This window comes from Lygodium microphyllum, chromosome 6, assembly GCF_053477565.2.
Source record: "Lygodium microphyllum isolate KBCC chromosome 6, Lygodium_microphyllum_v1.1.10, whole genome shotgun sequence".
Classification (NCBI taxonomy): Eukaryota; Viridiplantae; Streptophyta; class Polypodiopsida; order Schizaeales; family Lygodiaceae; genus Lygodium; species Lygodium microphyllum.
The window spans coordinates 6,646,773-6,671,297 of NC_141140.1; the positions used below are offsets into that span (position 1 = coordinate 6,646,773).

The following is a 24,525-nucleotide window of genomic DNA, read 5'->3' on the forward strand; positions in this document are numbered from 1 at the left end:
TTATAAAATTGTGGGATAAATTGACAGCATCTTTAGCCGAGGGAGAAAGAGTACCTGATTGCCTTAAGAAAGATTGTTTTCTAACCGGACTCCATCCTCTACTAAGGGAGAAGGTCAAAGGAAAGTTTCCCACATCCTATGAAGAATCAGTCACTTATGCGAGAGAGAAAGATAGAAAATTAAAGTATCAAGCCCAATTGAAGGGGGGAGTTGAGCCCATGCAGGTTTTACCAACCATGCCAAGGCCTAGAGAAATAGCAGAGGCCCCACCTGAACTAGAGATACCACAGCAAGAGCTCCTACAACGCATTACTAATCAACTCGAAAGCCTTTCATTAAATTTGGTGCAAGGAGTGCGGTCCCCTCCCCTCATAAATGAAGGCAATCGAGGTCCAAGAAGACAAGAAAGAGAGTATGTTTGCTATAATTGTGGGGAGACTGGCCATGGTATGTACTTTTGCCCTCATCCCAGGCGTTTTCCAGGAAATGGGTTCCAACCAAGGAGGGGACAACAAGTGACACCACCTAGGAAAAGGTTTGTTCCACCGAATCCAAGGCCTCCACCACCGGTTCAAGTTCTCCAGTATCCTCGACCACTTGCAGAGGTGCCGCCCTTGCCTGTTCAACCGCCAGAGAATCATGATGTTAGGATAATTAGTTTAGATGAGAGTGATGTCAAAGGGAAGGACAAAGTAGTAGAGGTTGAAGCAATGCCGGTGAAGAAAGCCCGCAGAATTGAGAAGATGGAGCCTACACCACCAAAGGAGGTTGAAAATATGGAAGAGGAGGCAGAGTCATCAGTGGCTGCAAAGACACGCAACAGTAAAAAGAGGAGGGCTCGCTCACGCCGACACATTGAGCCAGATGATTTTCCCTTGGGTAAAGGTACTAGAGCTTATGATTTGCTTGCTGATGTGAGGAATCAAGGGCCAAAAATTTCATGGCCACAATTACTACATCTATCTCCAATAGTGCGGCGACAATGGTCAAAGATGGTAAGCATTAGACCCATGAAGAATAGACATGTGAATGCAATCCAGGCTAGAAAGATGAAAGATATTGTACCTCTAGTGGAAGCCGAAATCAATGGGCAGAGAGTGTCAAAGACATATGTGGATGGAGGTGCAGAGATTTGTGTCATGACGGAAAAGTTGATGCATCGTTTGGGATTAGAGGTAAATGAAACTACTAAATTTGGGGCCAAAATGGCTAACAATGTGGTAGTAAATTGTTTGGGAGTTATAAAGAAAGTCAAGGTAAAGGTGTGTGGAGTGCAATTGGAGCTTGACATGTATGTGATGCCAGTGAAGGGGGACGACTATCCGCTCATTCTTGGGCGACCATGGCTAATGGAAATGAAAGCTAGACAAGATTGGGAGACAGGGGCTTTAGAGCTAAGGCCACAAAAGGGGCTGCATAAAAAATGGAAGAGCACTATCTACAACATGAAGGAGGGCCAACAGGAGGATCTTGTGTTAGAGACCACCGCTGATGAATGGAGTTCCAGCGAGGGTTGGTCATCTATGACAGAGGGAGAGTCTTCCAATGAGGAGGAAGAAAGCTCTCTAGAAGTGATGGGGATTACATTAAAAGGGCCATCTAGTAGTGAAATTCCGCAGCAGCTTCCAAAGGTCGAGAAGGAGGGGTTAGAAAAAATGTTGGCTAAGGATCTATCAGTTGAGGAGAAGGCAGCCTACATGGAAGTGGTGATAAAACACTCTGCACTTTTTATTTCTGATTATCAACACATCACAGGTGTGACAGCAGTACAACATCACATTAATCTAAAAGAGGGAGCACGGCCAGTGGTGCAGCGACTACGACGATTGGGAGTAGTTCAACAAAACGCTCTACTCACTGAGGTGCAACGACTTTTAAAGGCAGCCTTTATCTATCCAATAGGGGATTCAGAGTGGGTTTCACCTGTGGTGGTGATACCCAAGAAGAATGGAAAATGGAGGATTTGTGTGCATTACAAGCCGCTAAATGCCGCTACTAAGAGAGATCACTTTCCTCTTCCCTTTCAGGATGAAATACTCAACAAGGAGGCCGGGCATGAGAGATACACTGTTTGTGATGGGTATTCAGGTTATTTTCAGATCCGAATAGCTGAGGAGGATCAACAGAAGACCACCTTCATTACACCTTGGGGTTGTTTTGCTTACAAAGTAATGCCATTTGGATTAACAAATGCCCCAGCTACCTTCCAACGATTCATGAATTATGTCTTCCAGCCATATTTTGGGAAATCCATCAGGGTCTTTATTGATGATTTTTGTATTTATAGTTCTAAGGCTTTACATCTAGGAAAGGTGGATGAAGCTTTCAACCGCCTTGCACAAATGGGGGGGCAATTAAACCATGAGAAGTGTCGCATTGGCGAAAGCAGTGTAACTTTGTTAGGGCATGTCGTAAGCGAGAGGGGCATTGAAGCAGATCCAAACAAAGTCAAGGCCCTATTGGTGGTGCCATCACCATCTTCTGTGAAGCAACTAACCTCTTTCATTCAAAAGGTGCGATATATGGGGCGGTTCATTTATCTCCTCTCCCAATTAATATTTCCACTGCAACAGTTAACCCACTCCGAGGAGCTCCTGTGGAGTGACGAAAGCGAAAGGTGCTTTCACGAGGTGAAGAAGGCTCTTAGCACCCTTCCTATAATTTTACAGCCTTGTTGGAATCAAGAGTTTTTTGTCAACCCGAGTTTTGGGGACAATGCTCTAGGGGTAGCATTAATACAAAAGGATGCTAAAACTGGACTAATGAGACCGGTTTACTTTTCTAGTAGAGTAATGACAACATCAGAACGAGGGTACAAGATGGTCGAGGTGATGGTTTTGTCTCTAATGTTTGCTATAAGAAAGTTTCGTCCTTATCTTCTCCCTAGGCCATTCATAGTGATCACGACAGAAGAGCATTTTCCCTATGCCTTACAGCACATGGATGTTTCAGCTAGAATAGCTAAGTGGGTGATACAACTCTAAGAGTTTGACTACACCTTCAAGGTGGAGGATTCTACTCGAGCTTGCCTAGCTGATTTGTTGACCCATAGATGCCATCAAAAGAAGGAAAATGAGAAGGGAAAGGTAAAAGAGGAGACACCTCCTCTTGAGGAGCCGCCACGGGTGGAGAATGCCCATGCCCTCTACTTCGATGGGGCCTACAAGCGTATTAAAGACAGAGCGGCAGCAGGAATAATGGTGTTCAGTCCTGAAGGTGACAAAATTTATGGAGAAGGTATCAGCTTGGAGGATGTCCATTCTAACAATGAGGCAGAATATCAAGCCTTGCTTTTAGGTTTGAGGTGGTGTCTCTCACATGGTGTCACTCGACTTAATATTTTTGGGGACTCTATGCTAATTGTTAAGAAAATGAAAGGAATCTGGGCTTGTAAAAATGATAACTTAGCAGTGAAAATGAGAGAAGCTAAAAATCTCATGAGAAAGCTACAGAAAGCTCAAATCTATTTTGTGCCAAGGCGCACAAATGGCGACGCAGATGCTCTAGCAGCTGAAAAATTGAAAGAGGTAATGGTGGGAATCATTACAGTAAAGCTTCCCTTATTTCAGGGTAAGTTTCAATTACAAGATGTGCTTTATTTTCTCGAGCAAGGTGAGGCACCTACACATATGAGTAAAAGTGAGAAAAGGTGGCTGGCTACTAAGGCCACTAAATACCGCTTGATAAATGATGTGTTGTATTGCAAAGGAAAGGATGCAGTGCTTAGAAGGGTGCCAACAGCAAAGGAGATTATAGATGTGATTAAGAGCTTCCATGAAGGGGTTTGTGGCGGACATTTTGCTCAAGAAATAACCAGTAGGAAGATTCTCCAAGCCGGTTTTGTGTGGCCTAGTCTACATCGAGATGTGCAACATTGGTGCCGCACTTGTGACAATTGCCAAAAGACCGGACCAAGGAAGCTAGTGCATGAGGAACAAAATCCCATAACTACATATGGACCATTTGAGAAATGGGGGATTGATGCAATAGGGCCACTCCCACGAACTCAATCTGGCAAGGAATACATCATAATGGGTGTGGACTACATGACGAGGTGGGCAGAGGCTTCAGCAACTAGTAGGATCACAGCCCAAGAAGTGGGAAAATTTGTGTTTGAAAATATTTGTTGCAGGTTTGGCACACCTTTGGAAATTATCTCTGATCGGGGTCCTGGTTTTAGGGCAAACCTAGTAGGGGAGCTAATGGAAAGGCTAAAAATCAAGCACAGGCATTCTACTCCCTACTATCCACAGTGTAATGGTTTGGTCGAAAAAGTGAATGGGCTGATTTGTAAGATAATTACCAAGCAGGTACACATGTACCCCAAGCACTGGGATAAAAAATTGAATGCAGCTCTTTGGGCCTACAGGACTTCATTTAGAACCTCGCTTGGCTATACTCCATTTCACCTCGTCTATGGCCAAGAAGCTTTGCTTCCTATAGAGGTGGAACTGGCCAGTTTGCGTGTTTTAGTAGCGAGTCAAGAGAAGAATCAAGATAAGAAGTTAGAGGAAAGGATCTTGGATCTGGAGAGGCTGGAGTTAGATAGAGAGGCAGCAGTCCAACACTATTCCATACAGGCTGAAGAGAGGAGGAAGACCTTTAATAAGAAGTTGGCTAGCAAACACATAAGGGAAGGATCACTTGTGCTACGTTATGATAATCGCTTTGATAACAGAAAGGATGCTAGACTTGTGTTCAAGTGGGAAGGGCCATTCATGGTCATAAGGAGATATTCAAATGGCAGCTATAAGCTAGGTGACATGGATGGGAAGGTTCACAAGACAAGGGTAAATGGAGGGCGACTGAAGCCTTATTTTCAAAGAAATATGAACACTTTGGAGCAGTCATTCAATGAAGAGCCACCAATGAGGGGGTGCACACCTCCTTGCTCTATTGGACCATCATTCTCAAGCTAGAGGCATGAATACCTCTAGCCTAAGGGGAGGGCTAATGATCCGGGTTTTTTACAACCCGGATTATTACCACAAAATTTGGCCAAAGCCCCTATCAAGAGCCTACCATATCACTCTGGGTTTACTCTTCAAGCACTAGGTATGCTACATTGCTTCTCGATTACGATAACTCTAGAAAATGGGGGGAACAAGTTCTTAGGAGGCATGTCAATGTAAAGGGTAAAAGGGATGGTTATCTTAGTGAAGATGAAAATGGATTACACCTAGGAGTTGAGTGAATGCATAGATTTTTCAAAGGACTAGCCTCCAACTACACATGGGCTCCGTCTGCATCACTAAGATTTGGAATCTATCACCATTATTAGAGGACACCTCACCCTAGCACACAAGTCAATATCCACATCATGGTGTCATTTGGATCTTGCACAAAAGCTTACAAGCATGGACCCCTTTTGTCACATGCTTATATGTATTTATATACATATGGGATACTAAAGTGAAAGCAGCTTTTGGAAGCCCTTTTTTATAATCTCAATAACTCCCAAGAAAAAGCGAATTTCAAGAAAATTCTCGCGAAAGCCGATCGGTTTCGACTTGGTCTACAAAGTTGCAGAAGAAACTTTTCTCAAATTCCTCACGGATTTGAAGTTACGAAGGCGCAGACTACTGGCTACATGCAATTTTCTTCTCTCTTTCACCACACCAACTTTCCACTCTATCCTTCTTGTAAATATATTATAATAATGTGCTTTGGGCACCCACCTCTTGTAATCTAGCTCCATTTCTCTATGTTGTCTACCACCACCCTTGGCTTCTTGCATGATGACCAAGGTGGGGACTTGTCCCATTCACTATGCTCCATATTTTCAAAGATGCCATACATCATCTAGGATTATGTTAACCAAGAAGATTAGCTTAATCTAATCCCTCATGGAGGCTATATAAAGAGCCCATGGAGAATGAAGAAAGAAGGAGGGGAAGAAGGACAATGACAAGTCTATGAGAGTACTCTACAATATCCTCATCTCTTTGAGGTAAGCTATGAGTAAGTTCTTTTATTATGTAGTATAATGGCAAGCTTCCTCTACCTCTTCTCCTCTTGTCTCCCTCTCCTCTCATCTCTCTCTCTTATATTCCAAGGTGGTGTCTAGCACATATATTCTCTCTTGTAAATTTGTGCCTTGGCTCTATTGATTCTCTTTGAGAATAGGGATGTCCTAGCCCATCCTCCCTTTGGCTAGGTGGTGCCCCTCTTTAGTTCTCTTAATGAGGATTGGAGGTTGGATGGGTAAGAGGCAACCCGTTCATCATTTCAGCCCTCATTTTGTACTACGGCGCGGGTGAGGGAAAAGGATATCTTATCTTAAAATTATATACCTTAGATAGATACATAGGTTTAGATCTAGATATAGAAATCTGTTGTTCTGAGTTGGAAGGCTGTGGAGAGATCCTAGACAAACAGGGAAGACGTGGCCGCGTGCCAGGCACGCGTCTAGGCTCACCCAAGCCCAGCTGGTCATCCATCCCGCAGCTTTCTTAGTTCTAGGAGGTTCCGATGTCGACTAAATATTACGAAGGTAGCACTATAACAGCAATGGTTCCGTTATATCATGTCATTGCTTCACATTTACCACACGGCTGCTGCCTTCGCTCCCGAACTGCATCTTCATAGCCGGCGCTACGTTTCTGCTGGTAATATTTATAACAGTTATAACACACGAGCCACTTGCACTGCGTTCAATAGGGTTAGGTCAGTATCGCATTGCAGAGCGTACTCCAATCGCACTACCGCCGACCGGATCGATAATCCATCCACAGACAGCAGCATGCTGGGCGGTCCCACTGATCGTGTCCATCTAGTGGATGCTATCCTCCACGACCACAAGGAAATCAGAGCGTATTTCCAGGTGAAATTTATTTTTATGTGTTAAAGCAACGCTTCTTATTCACAACTGTCTATGCACGAATTTTTATATTGTCACCGGTCTGCTTACACGTAGGTTTAAGTATTGATTGTTTGCTTACTGGCTGTTAATCTGCATATTATTCATTATTCCTGGCCATCAGACTTAAGTGACTGTCGATTTTGTGCATATATTAATTGTTATAGTATTCTTGTGACTACATGTATGCTTGAGAATTAGTATTGATTTGTCAGTTACTGATTGATGATTGATATTCATTGCTGCCTGGCCGTTGGCCTGCATGTTATTTGATAATTGCTGTCTGATACTGATTGCAGTCTATGCGTGTTATTCTGATTGCAGTCTGCATGTTGTTCGATAATTGGTGTCCAAGGATTGCAATCTCCATGTTGATTGATTCTAGATGTCTTATCAGAGGATTGACACAGATGGCAGTGTGCACGTATAGATGTTAATATTGATGGATCTGCGTGCTCTGTTTTTTATGGACTCTATGGTGTCGCTGCAGCAATACACCAAGAGCACGGGGGCCAACGACAAGGAGAAATGGAGCAACCAATGGCGATGGGAGGTGGCCCGCCACTCCATAGCCGAAGAACTTGTGGCTTACCCGGCTATGGAATATCACGTGGTGGGTGGGCTGGCCATGGCAGACAAGGATCGGGCTCAGCACCGTATTGTGAAGGTGAACATCGCGGAGCTGGAGAACAAAAACCCTGGTGGGAACGACCCTTCGTTCGACCCCCTCATGAAGGAGACGCAGGAGGTTCTGGAGAGGCACATGAAGGATGAGGAAGAGCACGATCTGCCCAAGCTGCGGGATGCCATGCCCCAAGACGAGGGATTCCGCCTCGGCAGCAAGTTCCTACGCACCAAGAAATTCGTGCCTACTCAGTAAGCTCTCTAACTCTCTCTATTTGTAAGTATTTTACAGTGTATCGCATTGTAAGCAATTTCCTCTTCGAAAATTTAACCTGATTGGCTAGTTTCAAATTTATTATTGTCCCTTGATCATGGATATTTGAGCGTTCTACAATTGATATTTCGGAAATTTGAGTCTTATGACTACTAACATTAGATTCATCGACAATAGCTAGCGTAGATCTTTAGCATGATCTAACGTTCTTAGCTTTTAGCATGATCTAATGTTCTTAGCTTGATATGTAATGTGAAAGCTAACGGTCTCAGCTTGTTCTATAATGTTTGGACAGACAGGAATACCATGTCAATTTGTTTCTGCCTTGTACTTACTACTAATTAGTTGGTCGCTTGTGTTCTGCTTCTGCAGTGCACATCCAAGTGCTCCTGACAGACCTCCCTTCGAGACAGTTGTTGGGCTCCTGGCTGCGCCTATTGACAAGCTCCGTGACATGTTTGAGAAGTTTCCGAGTGAAGAAGAGCTCAAGGCTGTTAAACCGAACTAGCTGCTTTAGCAAATGGAAATCCAATGCTTTAGGTTTTTAGGTTTGTAGTTCCATTAAGAGGTTTCTTCACAAGTTTGAGGAGTTGCCTTGATATATAGCTACTAGATGGTAGTAAAAATAGGTACTTGCACCGATCCCTTATTGTCAAAATAAGTAGCTTCCTTGTATCCCATGCTTCCATCTATCACATGTAGTAAAAATAAGTAGCTTCCTTGTATCCTATGCTTTCATCTATCACATGTAGCTAAAATAAGTAACTTTAGTCTATCCCCATGTTTGTAAGGGAGTTCATAATGGAGACTACGTGATGTAGTGGAAACCAAGTAGCTGCCTTCTATCCTATGCTTCCATCTACCACATGCAGTACACAAGTAGCTTTCATCCATATCATGTTTATATGTAAGGAAAGTTCATAATGGAAACGATTTGAAATCATCTTACATGTGTATGAGGGACAAGAGAGGTGATAATGGAAATAATCTTACATGTGCCTAAGGGACAAGAGAGCCCATAATGGGCACAATGCTTTGGAATCAGACACATGATCAGAGACTTCGTAATGGAAACAAGGCTTTGGAATCAACATACGTGATTATACAAGTTGATTAATCAACTTCCATGATCCATACATGATCCGGTCGTTACGTAGAAGGGAGTTCACAATGGAACCAATGCTTTGGCCGGATCAAAATACGCGTGATTCTCCATATGCGTCTTAAGAAGATATCTGTTCGTGAAAATTCATAGGTTGTAGTGTGGAGTTCTTAGTGGGGCCAATGCTTTGGAATCAACGTTGATCTTGTAGCGTGTGAATATTCATACGCTGCGCTTCTGGTAAGAAGTGTATGTGAAGGTGGGAGTTGAAAGAGTTGGCCTGATTCATTGCTAGGTTGTAGGTTAATATTCATACCTTGCGGTTCAATAAGAAGCGTATTGAACTGCAGGAATTGAACGGTTGCCTTCAGAACTGCAAGAATAGTGTCAAGTTGAGCTGAAGCGGTTGCCTTCATTGCTAGTACATGACGAGGGAAGTGAGGAGCGACGTCAAGCTGCATGGTCGCAAAGAACTTTGCTATGTAATTTATCGAGACGCGCTCTCCAACTTGCGAGAAGCATGTCGTCAAGCTTGAGTTCCAAGTAGTTGCACTTGCGCATGCCTTCATTACTACAAAACGAAAGTAGCAGGAGCCACATCAAGCTGGTGGCAGCCTCTGGGACGACCGGCGAGCGCACTACCACGAGACTCCAGCAGTGCTCGCGAAAAACTTTTTTAGAAAGCGATGGAAAAACCCCCTTACCTTTAGATTGTCCTGGATTGTTTGAAGTTGGTCGGTTTTAAAAAAGCCTAATGCTCATATCGTTTCTTTTTCATAATGCAATATCTTCTCATAACTCTTTTTCTTAAAAAATTTATAGTTTAATCTTTAAAAACACCATATAAGAACATCACGTAATTAATTCAATGATATATTTTTAATATGATATGTAATGTTTTGGTCTTCGAATGGATTGAGGATTCTATTATTTATAAAAAGGATGATAAAAATGTTAAAGAATATAAAGTTATATATATATATATATGAATGATTACTTGCAATAGATAACATAATGCTTATATTACATAACACAATATTAAAAAAAAAAACATAATTAATTGTCAATCTTGACATACATACAAAAATTTCTTATATATATATGTGTGTATGTGTGCATTGTTGATGAATTACCCGACGCCCATCTCTTTAACCTGTACAAGAGAGATTTATTCAAGGTTGATCTAATGCCATATTGGGCGGATGATATATTCCAAGTGCTTGAATACGGACTACCTGATCGATCGATAGAAAAATCCCGACTTAGATGATTAATCCTTAAGATCCAACCCTATCAGTTGATCGTAGGCCAACTCTACAGGCTGGGGTAAGACGGATTGCTGCGCAGATGCGTATGCTAACATGAGATGCACGACGTGCTCTTAGAGATGCACGGCGACATTGCTGGAGGGCTCTTTAGCGGAGACACGACAGCACGAAAAGTGTTGCAATCCCAACTGTGGTGGACCACGCTTTTTCGCAATGCAGTCCGATTCGTCAAGCATTGTGACGAGTGCCAATGGACAAAAGTCCTGATTCGCAAGGATCAAATGGAATTGAGATATATATATACAAATAAAATAAGATGTAATATATGTGCATCAAGATTATTGTTACCATATATAAAATAGTATATAACAAAATCATATAAGTGTACAAGTACATACCAAAACCATAGAGAAGAAGAAGAGCATTATGAACATAGAATTATACATTGATATATAAAAGGCTTTATACAAAAGAAAAAATATATAATAGTAAATGTATCTCTATATATGCAAGTAAGCATAGAGAGAGGATAACTAACACAATGTAAATATGATCTAGAGTCTATCCATTTTCTTTTTTAATTTAGCATATAGCAAAGATCGAGATAATATCATTGGCCATATCAAAGATCGAGATAATATCATTGGCCATATCAAAGATCGAGATAATATCATTGGCCATATCAAATAATGTTTTATAAAGTGATAAATCATCTAAAAGTTTTTAACTTCTCTTGGAAAGAAAAGACATACTTGGATATAAGTTGAGCACACAAAAACTTTTTGAAAAAAAAAAGTAGTATCTATGCTTGTCGATAGCTTAATGCTCATCCCAAATCATTCAACCTACATATTTCATATTTCAAAAAATATTAATAATATTTATTTGCATTACAAATACATACATTAAAAAAACAAGTTAAAAAACATAATTTACCTTATAGTATCTCCAAAAATATGTCTACTCTTTGCACCTCGTCTCCACATCCCTATTGCATCTGAGAAATCAAAATCTCATAGCAAAGGACCTTATATAGATACTCTCATGATCAAAGACTCAACAGTCCTTACATTCAAGTGACTTCGTAGCTTTGATTTGATCACATTTTGTTGCTAAAACCTCTCACAAGAGGCTGTATCACAACATTGTAATAATGCAATGTTAGTCAATCTCAATAACATAGGATATTTCTCATCGTGGGATTTCTAGTATGGCAACCCATGTATCTTTTAAGCTCGATCCATTCATGCCATTCAAATGGGGCTTGAAGCTTAAAGTATTGATATTTCCTCTGTGTTTCATATTTCCCAACTAATGGGTCATACGTCTCACCATTAGAACTAATATTTTCTTCTCCATAAAATTCAACTGATTTCTCTATTTCTGGATTTCCAAACTCCCTAAAGGCTTCCTTCTTTGATGAAAAAGAGCATGGTGCAAGTGCTTTAAAACATCCTATGATCTCATTATCACAAAAGAGTTGATTTAAGTTTTCTATAATAGATTTTAGGAATAACTTTTAAAATATGATGCATGCATCTAAATCAGATCCATCAAATTTTCTTGAAATCTTAATACTCCTATAATAATTACCTTGAATGGAAGCTCTAAGAGCATGCAATTGATTGTGTGGTGGTCCATAACTGGGTATGATGTGAAAGTCACATCTATCATGTGTTGATGCATTTACATCAACAATAGGATCATTAAAAAAAAAACATTTCTAATCCTCTGATTTGAGTATTTATAAAGCTAGCTATGGCCATCCACAAAATCACTTTGAAAAACTCTACTTAACATGCCTAATCTATCAAAGACATTGGATAAAAAATGTAAATTATACATGAACTCTAAGTTTGCTAATTTATGAAAAAGTCATATTTTCTAGTTGAGTATATGCTAATATTGCCTCATAAGAATCACACTCTTTTTTTACAACAATTAGTCTACTAAGCCATCTTACCTTGTGAATACGACTTAAATGTAAAACTGCGCAATTGAACTCTTTTTGTAAATTCTCCAATGCTTTAGTTCTATAAGCACTTTTTGAGAAAATAGAAGAAATTGAATTCATGCATGAATCGATACTTTGTGCAATTTCAAAAACATTTGATTGTATCAACTAAACATAAGCTCATCCTACGGTGTCGCACGAAAATCGTGCACGGTTCGTGAATGTCGCTCATTGTAGGGACACTAAGTGAGATGAGAATAATGGATCAAGAGTACTCAAATTCAAATTAAATCATGGAGTGAAAGAATGGTTAGAATTCTCACTCGAACAATTTCATGTGATGCAATTGTGAAAGCTCTAGTCAACTTTTAATATAGTGCTTCGGAATAGTTCAAAAGGAGTTTCAAAAGCTTAGATGAGGATTTGGTGAATATGGATTTACGAGGTCATCTCACATGAGGCAATACAAGATATTAGGTTGGTAAAGAATGCTTTGAAAGAAAAGTAGGAAATAATGACATCTTGTACCTTGAATCACTGTTCAACTATTTGATTGTTGCCGCTTTATGTGTCAAGACAGTGATGTGAGAGTCACTTGGAGGATATCCTATGGCCTGGGACAGCTTATCCATGGTGGACAGTAGTCATTTGAGTGTCTGGTGCTGGTCCAATGTAGTTTTAGGGGTACTTCAACCATTTGCCAACAAGTAAACAACCACATATGTCGACTACAAGTTTGATTGGCTTCTCATGCTCGGCTATGGCTTATGTTTGTTGTTGTTTCTTCTCAATTTCTGCAACTCAGTACATACGAAGTACTCTTGCTCTTTCTCTCTCTTGCTGATGTTATTGTTGATGAAGATAACAAAGATTCGCAAGACGATAGCCCATGCATTATCTCTATCGAGCTCTCTTGCTATATGACTGCTGCCAAACTCAACGAGATCTCCGGGGAATGGAGGACGGATTTGATGACTTGAGATGGAGGTCCTCGTCTTCTTGTCCGTTTGGCTTCATCACGGCCTCTCTTCTCCTTCTTACCCATGGCTACTTAATAATCGAATTAGACGATGGGGAAGGCGTCGAGAATCCTAGCCTAGGGAAGATAAATCTTATCAGTAGTGCCTTCGATGGCAAGTGCTGACGATTCATTCACCACAGGAGCTTCAACTCCAGTCTAATAGATGCCATGTAGAGGTGGTTAAGACCCTCCAAAGCACCAGTAAAGATCAACGCTCGCGCCATGGCTATTATGGGCCAGAATTACGAAGAGGAGAGAGCAAGGGCTGAGGAAGAAGAAGGTAATGGCGTTTTCTAGAGCAACGCCTGTCACAGTAGCTTCCGTGTCCTTCGTCCACATACTTCATTGTCGTTTCTCCTCCCCAGCTACATTGTTTGTTGCGTTCCGTCCCTCGTCACCTTCAGTCTTCTGTGTCACTGCACTCGGCTCTCCTTCGTCACATCTTCTGCCGGCATGATGATCTCCTTTTTCACATTCTCTCAGACACAGCAGCCGTCGCCGAGGACTTGAAGCTAACTTTTACCGTCGTCCGAAGTCACAGAGCTGGTCGATGCCATTGTCTTTCCCTCCTCCTCACTTTTATAACCATCTTCCACCTTGAATTATCCTAGCTTTAGAGAAGCTTTCAGAACAGCGTCAATTTTAATCGCCAGTGATGACGTTTTGTTGCGTTTTGTTTTGAGCGCCATTAATGAAATTGTTTCCAAAAAGCTTATGACATCAAAGATTTCATCATCGTGCCTTTTCAAAGTGTGGAGTTCTTTCAGCCTTGCAATTTCAGCACGGTGCTTAATTTGCTCACCTATCTCATCAAGTTCATGGTAACTGCTCTTGCTAGGCTTCAATCCATGTAGTGTTCGTTGTGCATGGGTCCATTGTGCCTCCCTTTCTGTGGATTCCTAGTGAGCCATTACCATGAGATTTTCCCCGAGCTCTCCCTGTCTCTCTGATTTCAAATCAAGAAGATGGTCTTCCCTACCCTTTTATTCAATAATGTCATCAGCTGCTTCAGTTCTAGTTTCTTTTGAACAATTTCTCTTGCAAATTTTGTAATGATTGTGACTACGCTTCTTCTTTAGATCATCTTTACAAATTATAGCTGCTTGCAAAGCCTTTATTTCATCTTTGAGAGATAATTCACAAGGATTGATGATAAATCAATCGGTGACTTCAAGGCTACAGCACCAGTTGTTGTGGGCTCTCAATACGTTCATCCAATAGAAGAGTTATTCAGCCCATGCTTCCTCAAAGGCATAGTTGAAGATTTCATCCAATCTTGATGTTAATAATTTGTAGCAGTAATTCCGACTTACGAGCATTTTTTCTATAACTTCCCAGTTTACATGGCCCCCTTGAGCTTGTATAAAACTTTCTCAAGAAGATAACACCAGGATGTATACAAAGAATGCAAATGTCGGATGTAGCAATACTTTCCTTAAATGTCCATGATATAAGTGAATAACCTTTAACTTTCAAACCGATTTCACTTTTAAAGTGACTTACTATCTATGTTGGCAATATCCGAATTACAAATCACATGGGAAATGACCAAAGGGAAGGACCAACTTTGCAATCTTTTCGTCAACTCCTTGAATCTTCAAAACGGAAACCTTCATATGAACCAAATTTTCATGAATTGTGCCCTATTAAAAAAACATGCATTGAAAAATAACTTCATGCCTAATCACTCATGCAGTTTGCAAATTAGAATCAATGCTTATGCAATCAATTAAGCAATGCTCTCACAAAAAAATAATGAATGCATTGAAGAGAATATGCCTAGCTTACCTATATGTGCTCGTGTGTCATGCAAACACTAAAGACACACACAACGGAAAATAGACTTGTAATGACGCTGACTTAAGAGTCCAAAATCTTGGAGGAAAATTCCACCCTCAGGTTTGCAGTAGTAGACGCGCAGCATCATAACATCTGCCCCCTCCAAACCTGCACATCCTCCAAAAGGGCCACAACTACCCATCTGTGGCTATCCATCCTCATCACCCCGCCAAGCGCAATGGTCAAAGAAATCTCTTCGTCTTCTGCAAAAGTATCTTCAATGTCCACATCTTCATCTTCATCCTCTCATGGCTCAAGTCCTTCATAAATCGCATCATCCAACTCCTCAACTACATAGGTTGCATTATCTCTTCTTTTAAATAGTTTGATTCTCTTCCCTGGAATAAAACCATTGTCTGGAAACCTTCCGGATAGCACTATACTAATTGTCTAGACTATTGTCATAGACCAACTCCCAATATCCCTCTTTAATCTCTTTAGGCCTCAATCTCTGTTTGCTATCAAAGTGGTCTTTTTTGTGAATTCTGGTATCTTATAGATGTGAAAATAAACGCACACATTTTTCATTTCTCATAAAGTCCCTAAATATGATCAAGCATCTTAACAGCTAGTATTTTTTAGAATACATTACCAACTTTACTTCTTTGTGGTCTAATATAGCTTACCCAATTGTACTTCTTTGTGCATCTTGGTGCATTGTTCTTTGGATGTGCACATTCAATTCTAATACTATAACAATCAAAGCTAATTATATGCTACAATGAATGATCAATCTCATCTTCAATGAGATCGGCCCTTGCTAGACTATCTACCTCTAGGTCTATATTACCAAAAGGCAATGAAACAAATAATTCTATCCCACTATCAGATGTATTGCTATGCTTAATTTCTTTACCATCATCTGTAACCATATTGTTATCCTCTTCTGCGCTTCCTTGAATATCCTCGCGGGGATGATCTTGCACTGCATCATATATATCATTGATCATGGCATGCATCATGTACATCATCATTGATTGTTGGATTGTCATCAACTATCTCTATGTTGGTAGCATTGCCATATATTGGTTTTGAATAATTAGATATGGGGATGACGTGCCACCATCGGTTATTGTTTACCATTGGGTGATACACAACCTGCATTTAAAAAATAAAAAGTAAGCAACTTAGATATTTATTGTATTTTGAGAATGTATCAACACTACAAGGATATCAGGCCATAGCGATGACAAATAGCGACGCAAATAGCGATGGTACCCCAAGCAAAAAAACGCATGCTGAAACCCAAGCACGTTGTATTTCGCGCATTAACCAAAGAGAGCGAGAGGGAGAGCGACCGTCTTGCTGAGAGGGAGAGAGAGAGAGAGAGAAAGAAGGCTTCTCACCACCACTGCCGCCACCGCTGCCATTCGCGAAGAAGAGGAGGAGGTGTACGGCGAGCAAAGAGGAGCCGCCGTCGCGAAGAGGAGCCGCCAAACCCTTCTTCCAGTCTTTACGGTGAGTGCATTCTCTCTCTCTTTTACTTGTTTTTAATATAATTTGTGTATATTGAAAGAGGGAGAGGAAATGAGAGAGAAAGAGAGGGAGAGGGAGAGGGAGGAAATGGGAGAGAGAGGGGGAGGGGGAGGAAATGAGAGAGGGAGAGGGAGAGGGAGAGAGAGAGGGAGGAAATGAGAGAGGGAGAGGGAGGGAGAGAGAAAGAAAGAGAGGGAGAGGGAGAGGGAGAGGGGGAGGAAATGGGAAAAGAAGAGGGAGGGAGACATTAAACATAATAAGAAAATGAGAAAGAGGGAGAGGGAGAGGGAGGAAATAGGAGAGGGAGAGGAAGGAAATGAGAGAGGGAGAGGGAGGTAGACATTAAACATAATAGGAAAATGAGAGAGAGGAAGAGGGAGGAAATAGGAGAGGGAGAGGGAGAGGGAGGGAGAGAGAGAGAGCGAGAGGGAGGGAGAGGGGGAGGAAATGGGAAAGGAAGAGGGAGGGAGAGGGAGAGGAAATGAGAGAGGGGGAGGGAGACATTAAACATAATAGGGAAATGAGAGAGGGAGAGGAGAGAGAAAAAATGAGAGGAGAGAGAAAAAGAGAGAAAAGATGTTAAACATAATAGGGAAAGAGAGAAAGAGAGGGTGAGGGAGGGAGAGGAAGAGAGAAAAGGAAATGAGAGAGGGAGAGGAGAGAGAATGAGAGATAAAAAGATAGAAAAATCATTAAACCTAATAGGGAAAGAGAGAAAGAGAGAGGAAATGAGAGAGGGACAGAAAAAGAGAAAAGGAAATGAGAGAGGGAGAGGAGAGAGAAAAAAATGAGAGAGGGAGAGGAGAGAGAAAAAGAGAAAAAAATCATTAAACCTAATAGGGAAAGAGAGAAAGAGAGGGTGAGGGTGAGGGAGGGAGAGGAAATGAGAGAGGGAGAGAGAGAGAAAATGAAATAAGACCTTACAATAAGCTCATTCTAGGCTCATAGGGGTTAGGCCGATCCTCAAAAACCTAAGGGATATATGGCTAGAGAACCCTAGCACACTACTTGTGCCTCCTAGCATAATGTTCTTTCTACAAAGAGACCTTTATACATGGGGCTTGTCCTAGCCTCCACCACCCAAGTATACAACGAAGGCAATCAGCCTATTAGTTAGAAAAAAAATTCATTTTTTATAACATAAATCCAAAATAAACTTTGGATATTCCATAAAAATCAATCTCTTCTTAAAAAGACAAATACAAAAAACTAAAATAGCATCATTCATATGCTTTGCAAAACTAAAATAGCATCACCACAAGATCTCTTAGGAAACTCATCTTCAACTATCAATTTGAATTAAAAAATATAATATAAAATCAATTGCAAGAAAGGACACTCTTTTATTATTAATCCTCTTTCTGCCTTAGAATAGTCTTAGGAACAAATTTCTGCTCTAACAAGCATATATTTGACCATAATAACTATTTTAAGGTTTATTCCATGAGGAGTAGTAGTATATATGTAACCATCAAGGTAGAGATCATGTTTTGGTATCTGTGGAGATCCCAATCTCATGCCCTCATAGAGATTGTAGTGTGCAATAGTGTGGAGAGAAGGTGGGTGAGTTGTAAATCGTAAAGGAGAATTCTATTGATGATGGAGAGAAGATGAGGTGAATCGCCAATTCTATTCTTAGTGAGTGAAATCTACCCATAGTATGGCATCCATGACCAATTAAAATCAATAAGACTTTGAAATCCTACCTCGATTATTATAACTATTGTTTTGTGGTGGATTTTCTTGCCATAGTTCAATGTCAATTTGTGCTTGTGTTTTCCATGGTGTGTTGACTATGGGTGTCAAATGCTCCAGTCGGATCTCTCTCTCTTTCTCCTCTCTCTTCTCTCAACCCTTCTCTCTCCCTCAATTTTCCCTCTTTCTCTCTTCCTATACTCTCCCAAAATCCTTCTATCTCCCCCTATCTCTTTTCTCTCTCTATCTCTCTTTCTATTTCTACCTCTCTCACTGCTCTCCTCTTCTTCTCTAACTTTACTCTCTCCCTAACTCTTGTCTCTCTCTTCATCTCTATATAAGTAGTCATAGTCCTGGTTGTGGTCATGGTCGTGGTCGTGGTCGTAGTCATAGTCATGGTCGTAGTCGTAGTCATAGTCGTAGTCGTCGTGGTCGTGGTCGTGGTCGTGGTCGTGGTCGTGGTCGTGGTCGTGGTCATGGCCGTGGCCGTGGTCATTGTAGTCGTAGTCGTAGTCGTGGTCATAGTCATGGTCGTGATCGTGATCGTAGTCGTAGTCGTAGTCATAGTCGTGGTTGTGGTCGTAGTCGTAACATAGAAAAAGAGAGAGAGATGGAAGGAGAGGAGAATAATTTAAGAAAGAAAAAGAGAGAGAGAGATGGAAGGAGAGGAGAACAATTTAAGAAAGAAAAAAAGAATGATAACAAAAACAAATTGTTTGTCGTAACATAGATAAAATGGAAAACGATGAAGGTCTTGTTGTTCAAGATCGCGAGGCGTATCTTAATCAGCATGTCCCATGTTCTTGCTCTCAATGCAAGCTGTCAATTAGACGAAAACGTCGATTGTCTATAGAGCATGTATGATGATTGAGCGAGTTTCAATCTGAGATCATTGATCATGTGATTGTGGATTTTTAGCAAACGGTAAGAAAAGTTAATATCAATCATGCATTGTACTCACAAGCTAGTTGAATACCATATACGATAAGATTGGGTCTGGCTGGCAAATTTGCTATCCAGGGAGGTGATGTCTCGTCCCAAGAAGGAGTGCACCCTTTGCGGCCAATTAAAAGAGTTCATGGGTGTGCGATGGATGGAGTGCATAAGCCAATCCACCACTTGCAAGGCACTGCCCAATCTATACCATCAATGCCAGAGGAGACAGGCAGCCTTCCAAACCTACCTACAATCTTGGAACCTAAGATGGAGGCAATGATTGATGTATTGATTCCCATGGATACCGAGACTTTTGATCTGCTTAGAGAGGAAGCATTCATACCATTATATGATGGGTGCCGAGTATCTTGCCTGAAGACACTGCTTGCACTCTTAAGTGTGCAAGCAAAATACGGCTGGAGCGATGCGAGTGTGACCGAGTTGTTCAGGTACCTTGTACATACGCTTCGTTGATTTCTTTTTGGCACTATTATTAAAAAAAATTGTGCTTTTTCAAGGTGTTTTATGATTTTTTTAAGGTTATTGAAATATCATCTTCAATGAGATTAGCCCTTGCTAAACTATCTACTTCTAGGTCTATGTTACCAAGAGGTAACGAAACAAATAAGTCTATGCCACTATCAGATGTGTTGCTATATTGTTCAATAACTTCATCAATATCATCGACAATCACATTATTGTCTTCTTCTGCATTTCCTTGAACATCCTCGCGAGGTTCATCTTGTACTATATCATGCATATCATCCATTATGGTGTCATCATGCACATCATCATTAATTGTTGGATTGTCATCTGCTATCTCCATGTCAGTAATATTACCATATATTTGTTTTGAACGATTAGATATACGGATAACATACCACCATCGGTTATTGTTTACCATTGGATGACACACAACTTGTATTTGAAAAACAAAAGCAAAAAACTTAAGTACTAATTATATTATGTATATATATCACATCTATACATATACAAAAATTAGCCTTTGCATATTACCTACTCGCATTGTTGAGGTAGTACTAATGTGTCATTCTTGTTTTAGTGAAATTTTGTAGAGTCAATGATTACAAAACCACTTGGATGACGTCTGATTGTGCAATGCTCACCATTTGTTACCACTTGTTTAAACCACTTCACATCCAATACATATATAAAGAATCGTCTGAAGTCAAGCTTCAGAATATCTTGGATCACGCCACAATAACCTTCCATGGTACCATTGGCATCCTCGAAGTGAGCAACGACACCACAATCTTGGGTATTTCTCTTTTCATCTATACGTTGAGTTCGAAGATGTTTACCCTCACACCAAAGTGCATTGAATAATGTGCACTACCACTAGTAAAAGATAAAAGATCAAACATGTCAATTATTTATATAAAATAAAACTTATAGAAACAAATTAATTGATAGTATGTCTCACCTTTGATAAGAAACCTGGTGCGTATTCCCACTCTTCTTGAGATATATTAATTTCCTCCTCTTTTTTAATTCTCTCCATTTCCTCATGTAACCAATCTATATCAATATGACGTGGGAGCGTATTTAGATGATCTGGAAATGAGACATTACGTCCATATCTAGTGCGAAGTTCTTGTCTTTCGCTTTTTCTTCTTGCCCTTGCTTCATTATATAGTGTCACCCATTTGCTCATTACATCACTATTGAGCACACAAAAACTATTTAACTTACGAAGTTCTTCTTTTGTTAGCACTTTACTCATTCCTTTTCCTTGAGGTACTATAGAGGTCGTCCTCAAGTCTTCATAATCTTTCCATAGTCGTGGTTGAGAGGGATCCACTTCAGCAAGATATTCAGAGATATAAACAAGGGATGATTGCACTAACCAACCCTCAGCCATGCTTCCCTCAGGCCGTGCTTTTTGCCTCACAAAATCTTTCAAGGTTTTCATGAAGCGCTCAAGAAAAAACATCAACCTTACATGAACTGCCCGACAAAGTGCGATCTCATCAATCGAATGTACGAGTAAATTTAATTGAGTAGTTAAAATGGATCGAGGAAAAATTTCATCCACCAAACAAACCACCTCAACAGATAATACTCGAGCATCTTGCAATGTGTTTGGATCAATTTCCTTCGAGCTCACGTATCTGTCAAGATGTATGATGTGCTTGTTTATTTTTGTGTAGAAATTCAAAGATATATAATGAAAAAATACAATGTATATACACCTCACAAGCTCTCCCATATTGTAAATGATATCACGTACATCTTTGGATACACAATGGGATATGCTAGTAGGAAGTACGAACTGAATGTAAAAAATATTCATAGATCAAATGATTAGTTGAGGAAAAAGTCATCATACCCCAAAGTTTACACATAGTTACTCCACTAATTACTATATTCATGGTTAGAGATATCCTTACTTGAATCATTTTGTGCCAATCGTGGGACTTCAAACTAGATAGTTGCTCCATACCTCTTTTCTTTTTCTTTATCAAGGCTCCCTTGAGACATCTCATACATCCTCTGGGTGTTCGAAAGCTATATATTTGTTCCTTCACTATTTTTTCCTCGTTCTTTGACAACATCCAAGGTGCATGGGGTAGCTCAATATTTCCTCTGGGTCCAATGCGTGGCCAAGCTCGTCTCATGCGACCAATGTTACGTATATCCTCCCTTACATTAACTGAATCACGAGCCCCTATCAAGTGATCCCATAATATAGATACAATATTTTTGAATATGTGCATGGGGTCCAAAAGGTGATTGATCTTGAGTTCAATCCAGTACGGAAGACAAAAAAATATAGAGAACCTAACAAACAAACAATATATTATGTAAACCTACATATATTTTTAAAAGTGAGTTAAAAAACCACCAACATATATTTCTGTCTGATTTCAAAATAGAACAATTAATATTATGATTCATAAGCCAAACTGAATTGATACCTACTTCAATAACGCATCCAAACTGACATTACTCCATCCATAAATTGTTTGCAAGTTAAGTATCTCGAGGGATGCACGAAGAACGAAGTACGTACAACCTTCATACAACGGAGTAGATGATGCTACATCTAGTGGATCATCTAGCTTCGTAGAGTGACCTTCTTCCTGAACCGATTGCGAAAATAGATGGTGTACCATGTTGTCCAAAATCTCATCCTCTATGACTTGATGGGGCATTTCATCAAGGCTACTATCATGGTCGTCAGTCTCTACTCTTCTTGAAGACTCTGCCTCCTCGTGTCGACGTTTTGCAGCCTCTCGACACTCGGGAGGGAGCATCTGAGGATGTGACACCGCATCCTGCTCAACCACAAAAGGGAGTTTCATGTACGTTGATATATAATTCCCGTAACATAGACTAGCAATCTTAGTGGTAAAAAAAAACAATGAATACCGGTGATTTTTCTTGGTCCCATTCTCCATACAAGCTGAGGTGTGACATTGCAATTCAACATGCTCGAAAAATACACCCTCGACAACGATCACACATGCATTTAATTTTTCGTCGTAGCCATGCATCTCGATTATGAAGACATAATGTTTCATCCTCACTTGAGGATGTGCTCATTGACTCATCAGCATGCACCGCACTAGGTGATGATGATGACATGATTAAACCTAATTCATGACAACATCAAAATATTTGTCATTCATATGTTTACATAAAAACTTAAAGCTAGCGTATTAATTATTCTAAGATCTCAATTTCAAATACACAAAAATCATTATAAATACATTAAAACTTATGATAAGAATTCACTATCAAAACTTATCTTAAAAACAAAAATTCATGATAAAGCCTAAATGCGCGTCTATATCCGCGTTTACCTACGCGTCTATATTAGCGTCTATTTCTGTGTCTATGTTCGCGTCTATACTCGCGTCTACATGAAAAATAGACACGCATATACACGCAAAAATAGATGCACACATCAAAATTCAAACCATACTTAAATCATTTCTTTTCAAATTGCGCATTTCCTTTCTTGTGTTTTTTGCGGTTCTGAAGCTTGAGTTTAGCCGACATGTAGTCTCTTCATGCCTCACCTCCTCATGACTCACCTCTTCTTTCATTTCAATCACACAAGACGGGAAAAAGAAAAGCCAAGGAGAGGAAGAAAGAGAGAACAAGAGAGAGGAGAATAAGAAGAAGCAGCAAGCAAGCAAGCAAGCATCAAGGGAGGGTAACTTACCAAGGAGAGGAAGAAGGAGAAGGAAGAAGCGCCACCACTCGCCACACCAAACACCCAAGGTGAGTCTCTCTCTCTCTCTCTCTCTCTCTCTCTCTCTCTCTCTCTCTCTCTCTCTCTCTCTTTGTTTCTCTCTTCCTCTCTCTGCTCTGTCTGTGTATTTAGGATTTGTGATTCCATTATGTATTGCATTTTGTAAATCATCAATGGTGGCCGTCGGCTTAAAATCAGCCGACCGAGCGCGTCTGATAGCGCGTCTACATTTCGGTGTAGACGCAGATATAGACGCGAAAAATATTTCCTCTCATAGCTTTTGAGGGCGCATCTTAGAGCGCGTGTGCTCTGCAGTGTACACGCGATGATACACGCGCTGGACAGAAGGTTGACCTATAGTCTACACGCGATTATACACGTGCATTGACTTGGAATGTGCATCTGAGAGTGCGTCTGTGCTGCATCTTAGATGCGCAGATAGACGCGGTGGACAGAAGGTTCACTCTGGAGCGCGTCTAACCTGAAATTTAGACGCGGGGATACACGCGTCAGGTCTCCCAGTTCTGATAGTAAACAATATATTTTTGCAATGATGAATGTGACCAATCCCATGTTTGTGTTTATCAGTTTTCTTGTTTATGAGAAGCATTAGCACTTAAGTTTTATGCTCAATGTCTAAAGAAATCTCTTTGAAAATGTAGGTAATATATGATTTTTTGTATGCAAATAAATTTGTCTTTTTCCTATGTTTTTTTTGCAGATGTCGTATCCTGGTTCATCTAGCAATGACCCGGATTTGGATCGCATGAATGATGCATTGGCCTCCTTTGGCAGGGGGATCAATACATTTTTTGGAGGTTTTCCTAGTAGGGAAGACTTCATGGGAGAGATGACCAGACACCTTGGCCGCTCTCCCACAGTGGACGAGGTGTTCAGTGTCATGTCTGGGATGCCTCTAACATCTTTGCCTGGCACTACTTTCCAGACTCCACATGTAGGTACTCCACATGCAGGTACTCCATATGCAGGCACTCCATATGCTCCACGTGCATCGGCTGAAGCACAAGCATTTGCAGAAGCAAGTGCATCTGCAGAAGCTCGTGCGTCTAGCGAGGCAGAGGGTAGTTGACAAAGAGGGAGGAGGGAGAGTCGAGGGGGAGGACGAGGCTTGTGTGGGGGTTGCTTAGGAGGTGGCGAGTGATCACCCTCACCAGTAGATCACGTAGAGGAGGTTGTACGCCAGTACTATAGAGTTACAGATGCTGGTGGCATCTTTCATGATGATAAGGGATCG

The 24,525-nt window shown here is 40.6% G+C and overlaps 1 protein-coding gene across 2 annotated transcripts; it reads left to right on the top strand.

Moving 5' to 3' along the window:
- The first annotated feature begins 5,907 nt into the window (after positions 1 to 5,907).
- On the top strand, positions 5,908 to 8,692 carry LOC148034276 (putative hemerythrin-like protein C869.06c). 2 transcript variants are annotated; one of them, XM_087680483.1, is made up of 3 exons: positions 5,908 to 6,823; positions 7,350 to 7,760; positions 8,130 to 8,262. In XM_087680483.1, exons 1-2 carry the CDS (start codon positions 6,527 to 6,529, stop codon positions 7,737 to 7,739), a joined length of 687 nt encoding a protein of 228 aa, XP_087536609.1. In that variant the 5' UTR covers positions 5,908 to 6,526; the 3' UTR covers positions 7,740 to 7,760; positions 8,130 to 8,262. The 2 variants fall into 2 exon arrangements, with proteins under 2 accessions (XP_087536609.1, XP_087536608.1); XM_087680482.1 differs by having other exon boundaries at positions 5,914 to 6,823; positions 7,350 to 7,735; positions 8,130 to 8,692.
- Positions 8,693 to 24,525: the final 15,833 nt, after the last annotated feature.

Bases quoted from the DNA above. Each gene is read 5' to 3' on its own strand.
- LOC148034276 (XM_087680482.1), top strand. From the start codon at position 6,527: ATGTCATTGCTTCACATTTACCACACGGCTGCTGCCTTCGCTCCCGAA. The intron at 6,824-7,349 runs GTGAAATTTATT...GTGTCGCTGCAG, and splicing joins AAATCAGAGCGTATTTCCAG to CAATACACCAAGAGCACGGG. The intron at 7,736-8,129 runs GTAAGCTCTCTA...CTGCTTCTGCAG, and splicing joins AAGAAATTCGTGCCTACTCA to TGCACATCCAAGTGCTCCTG.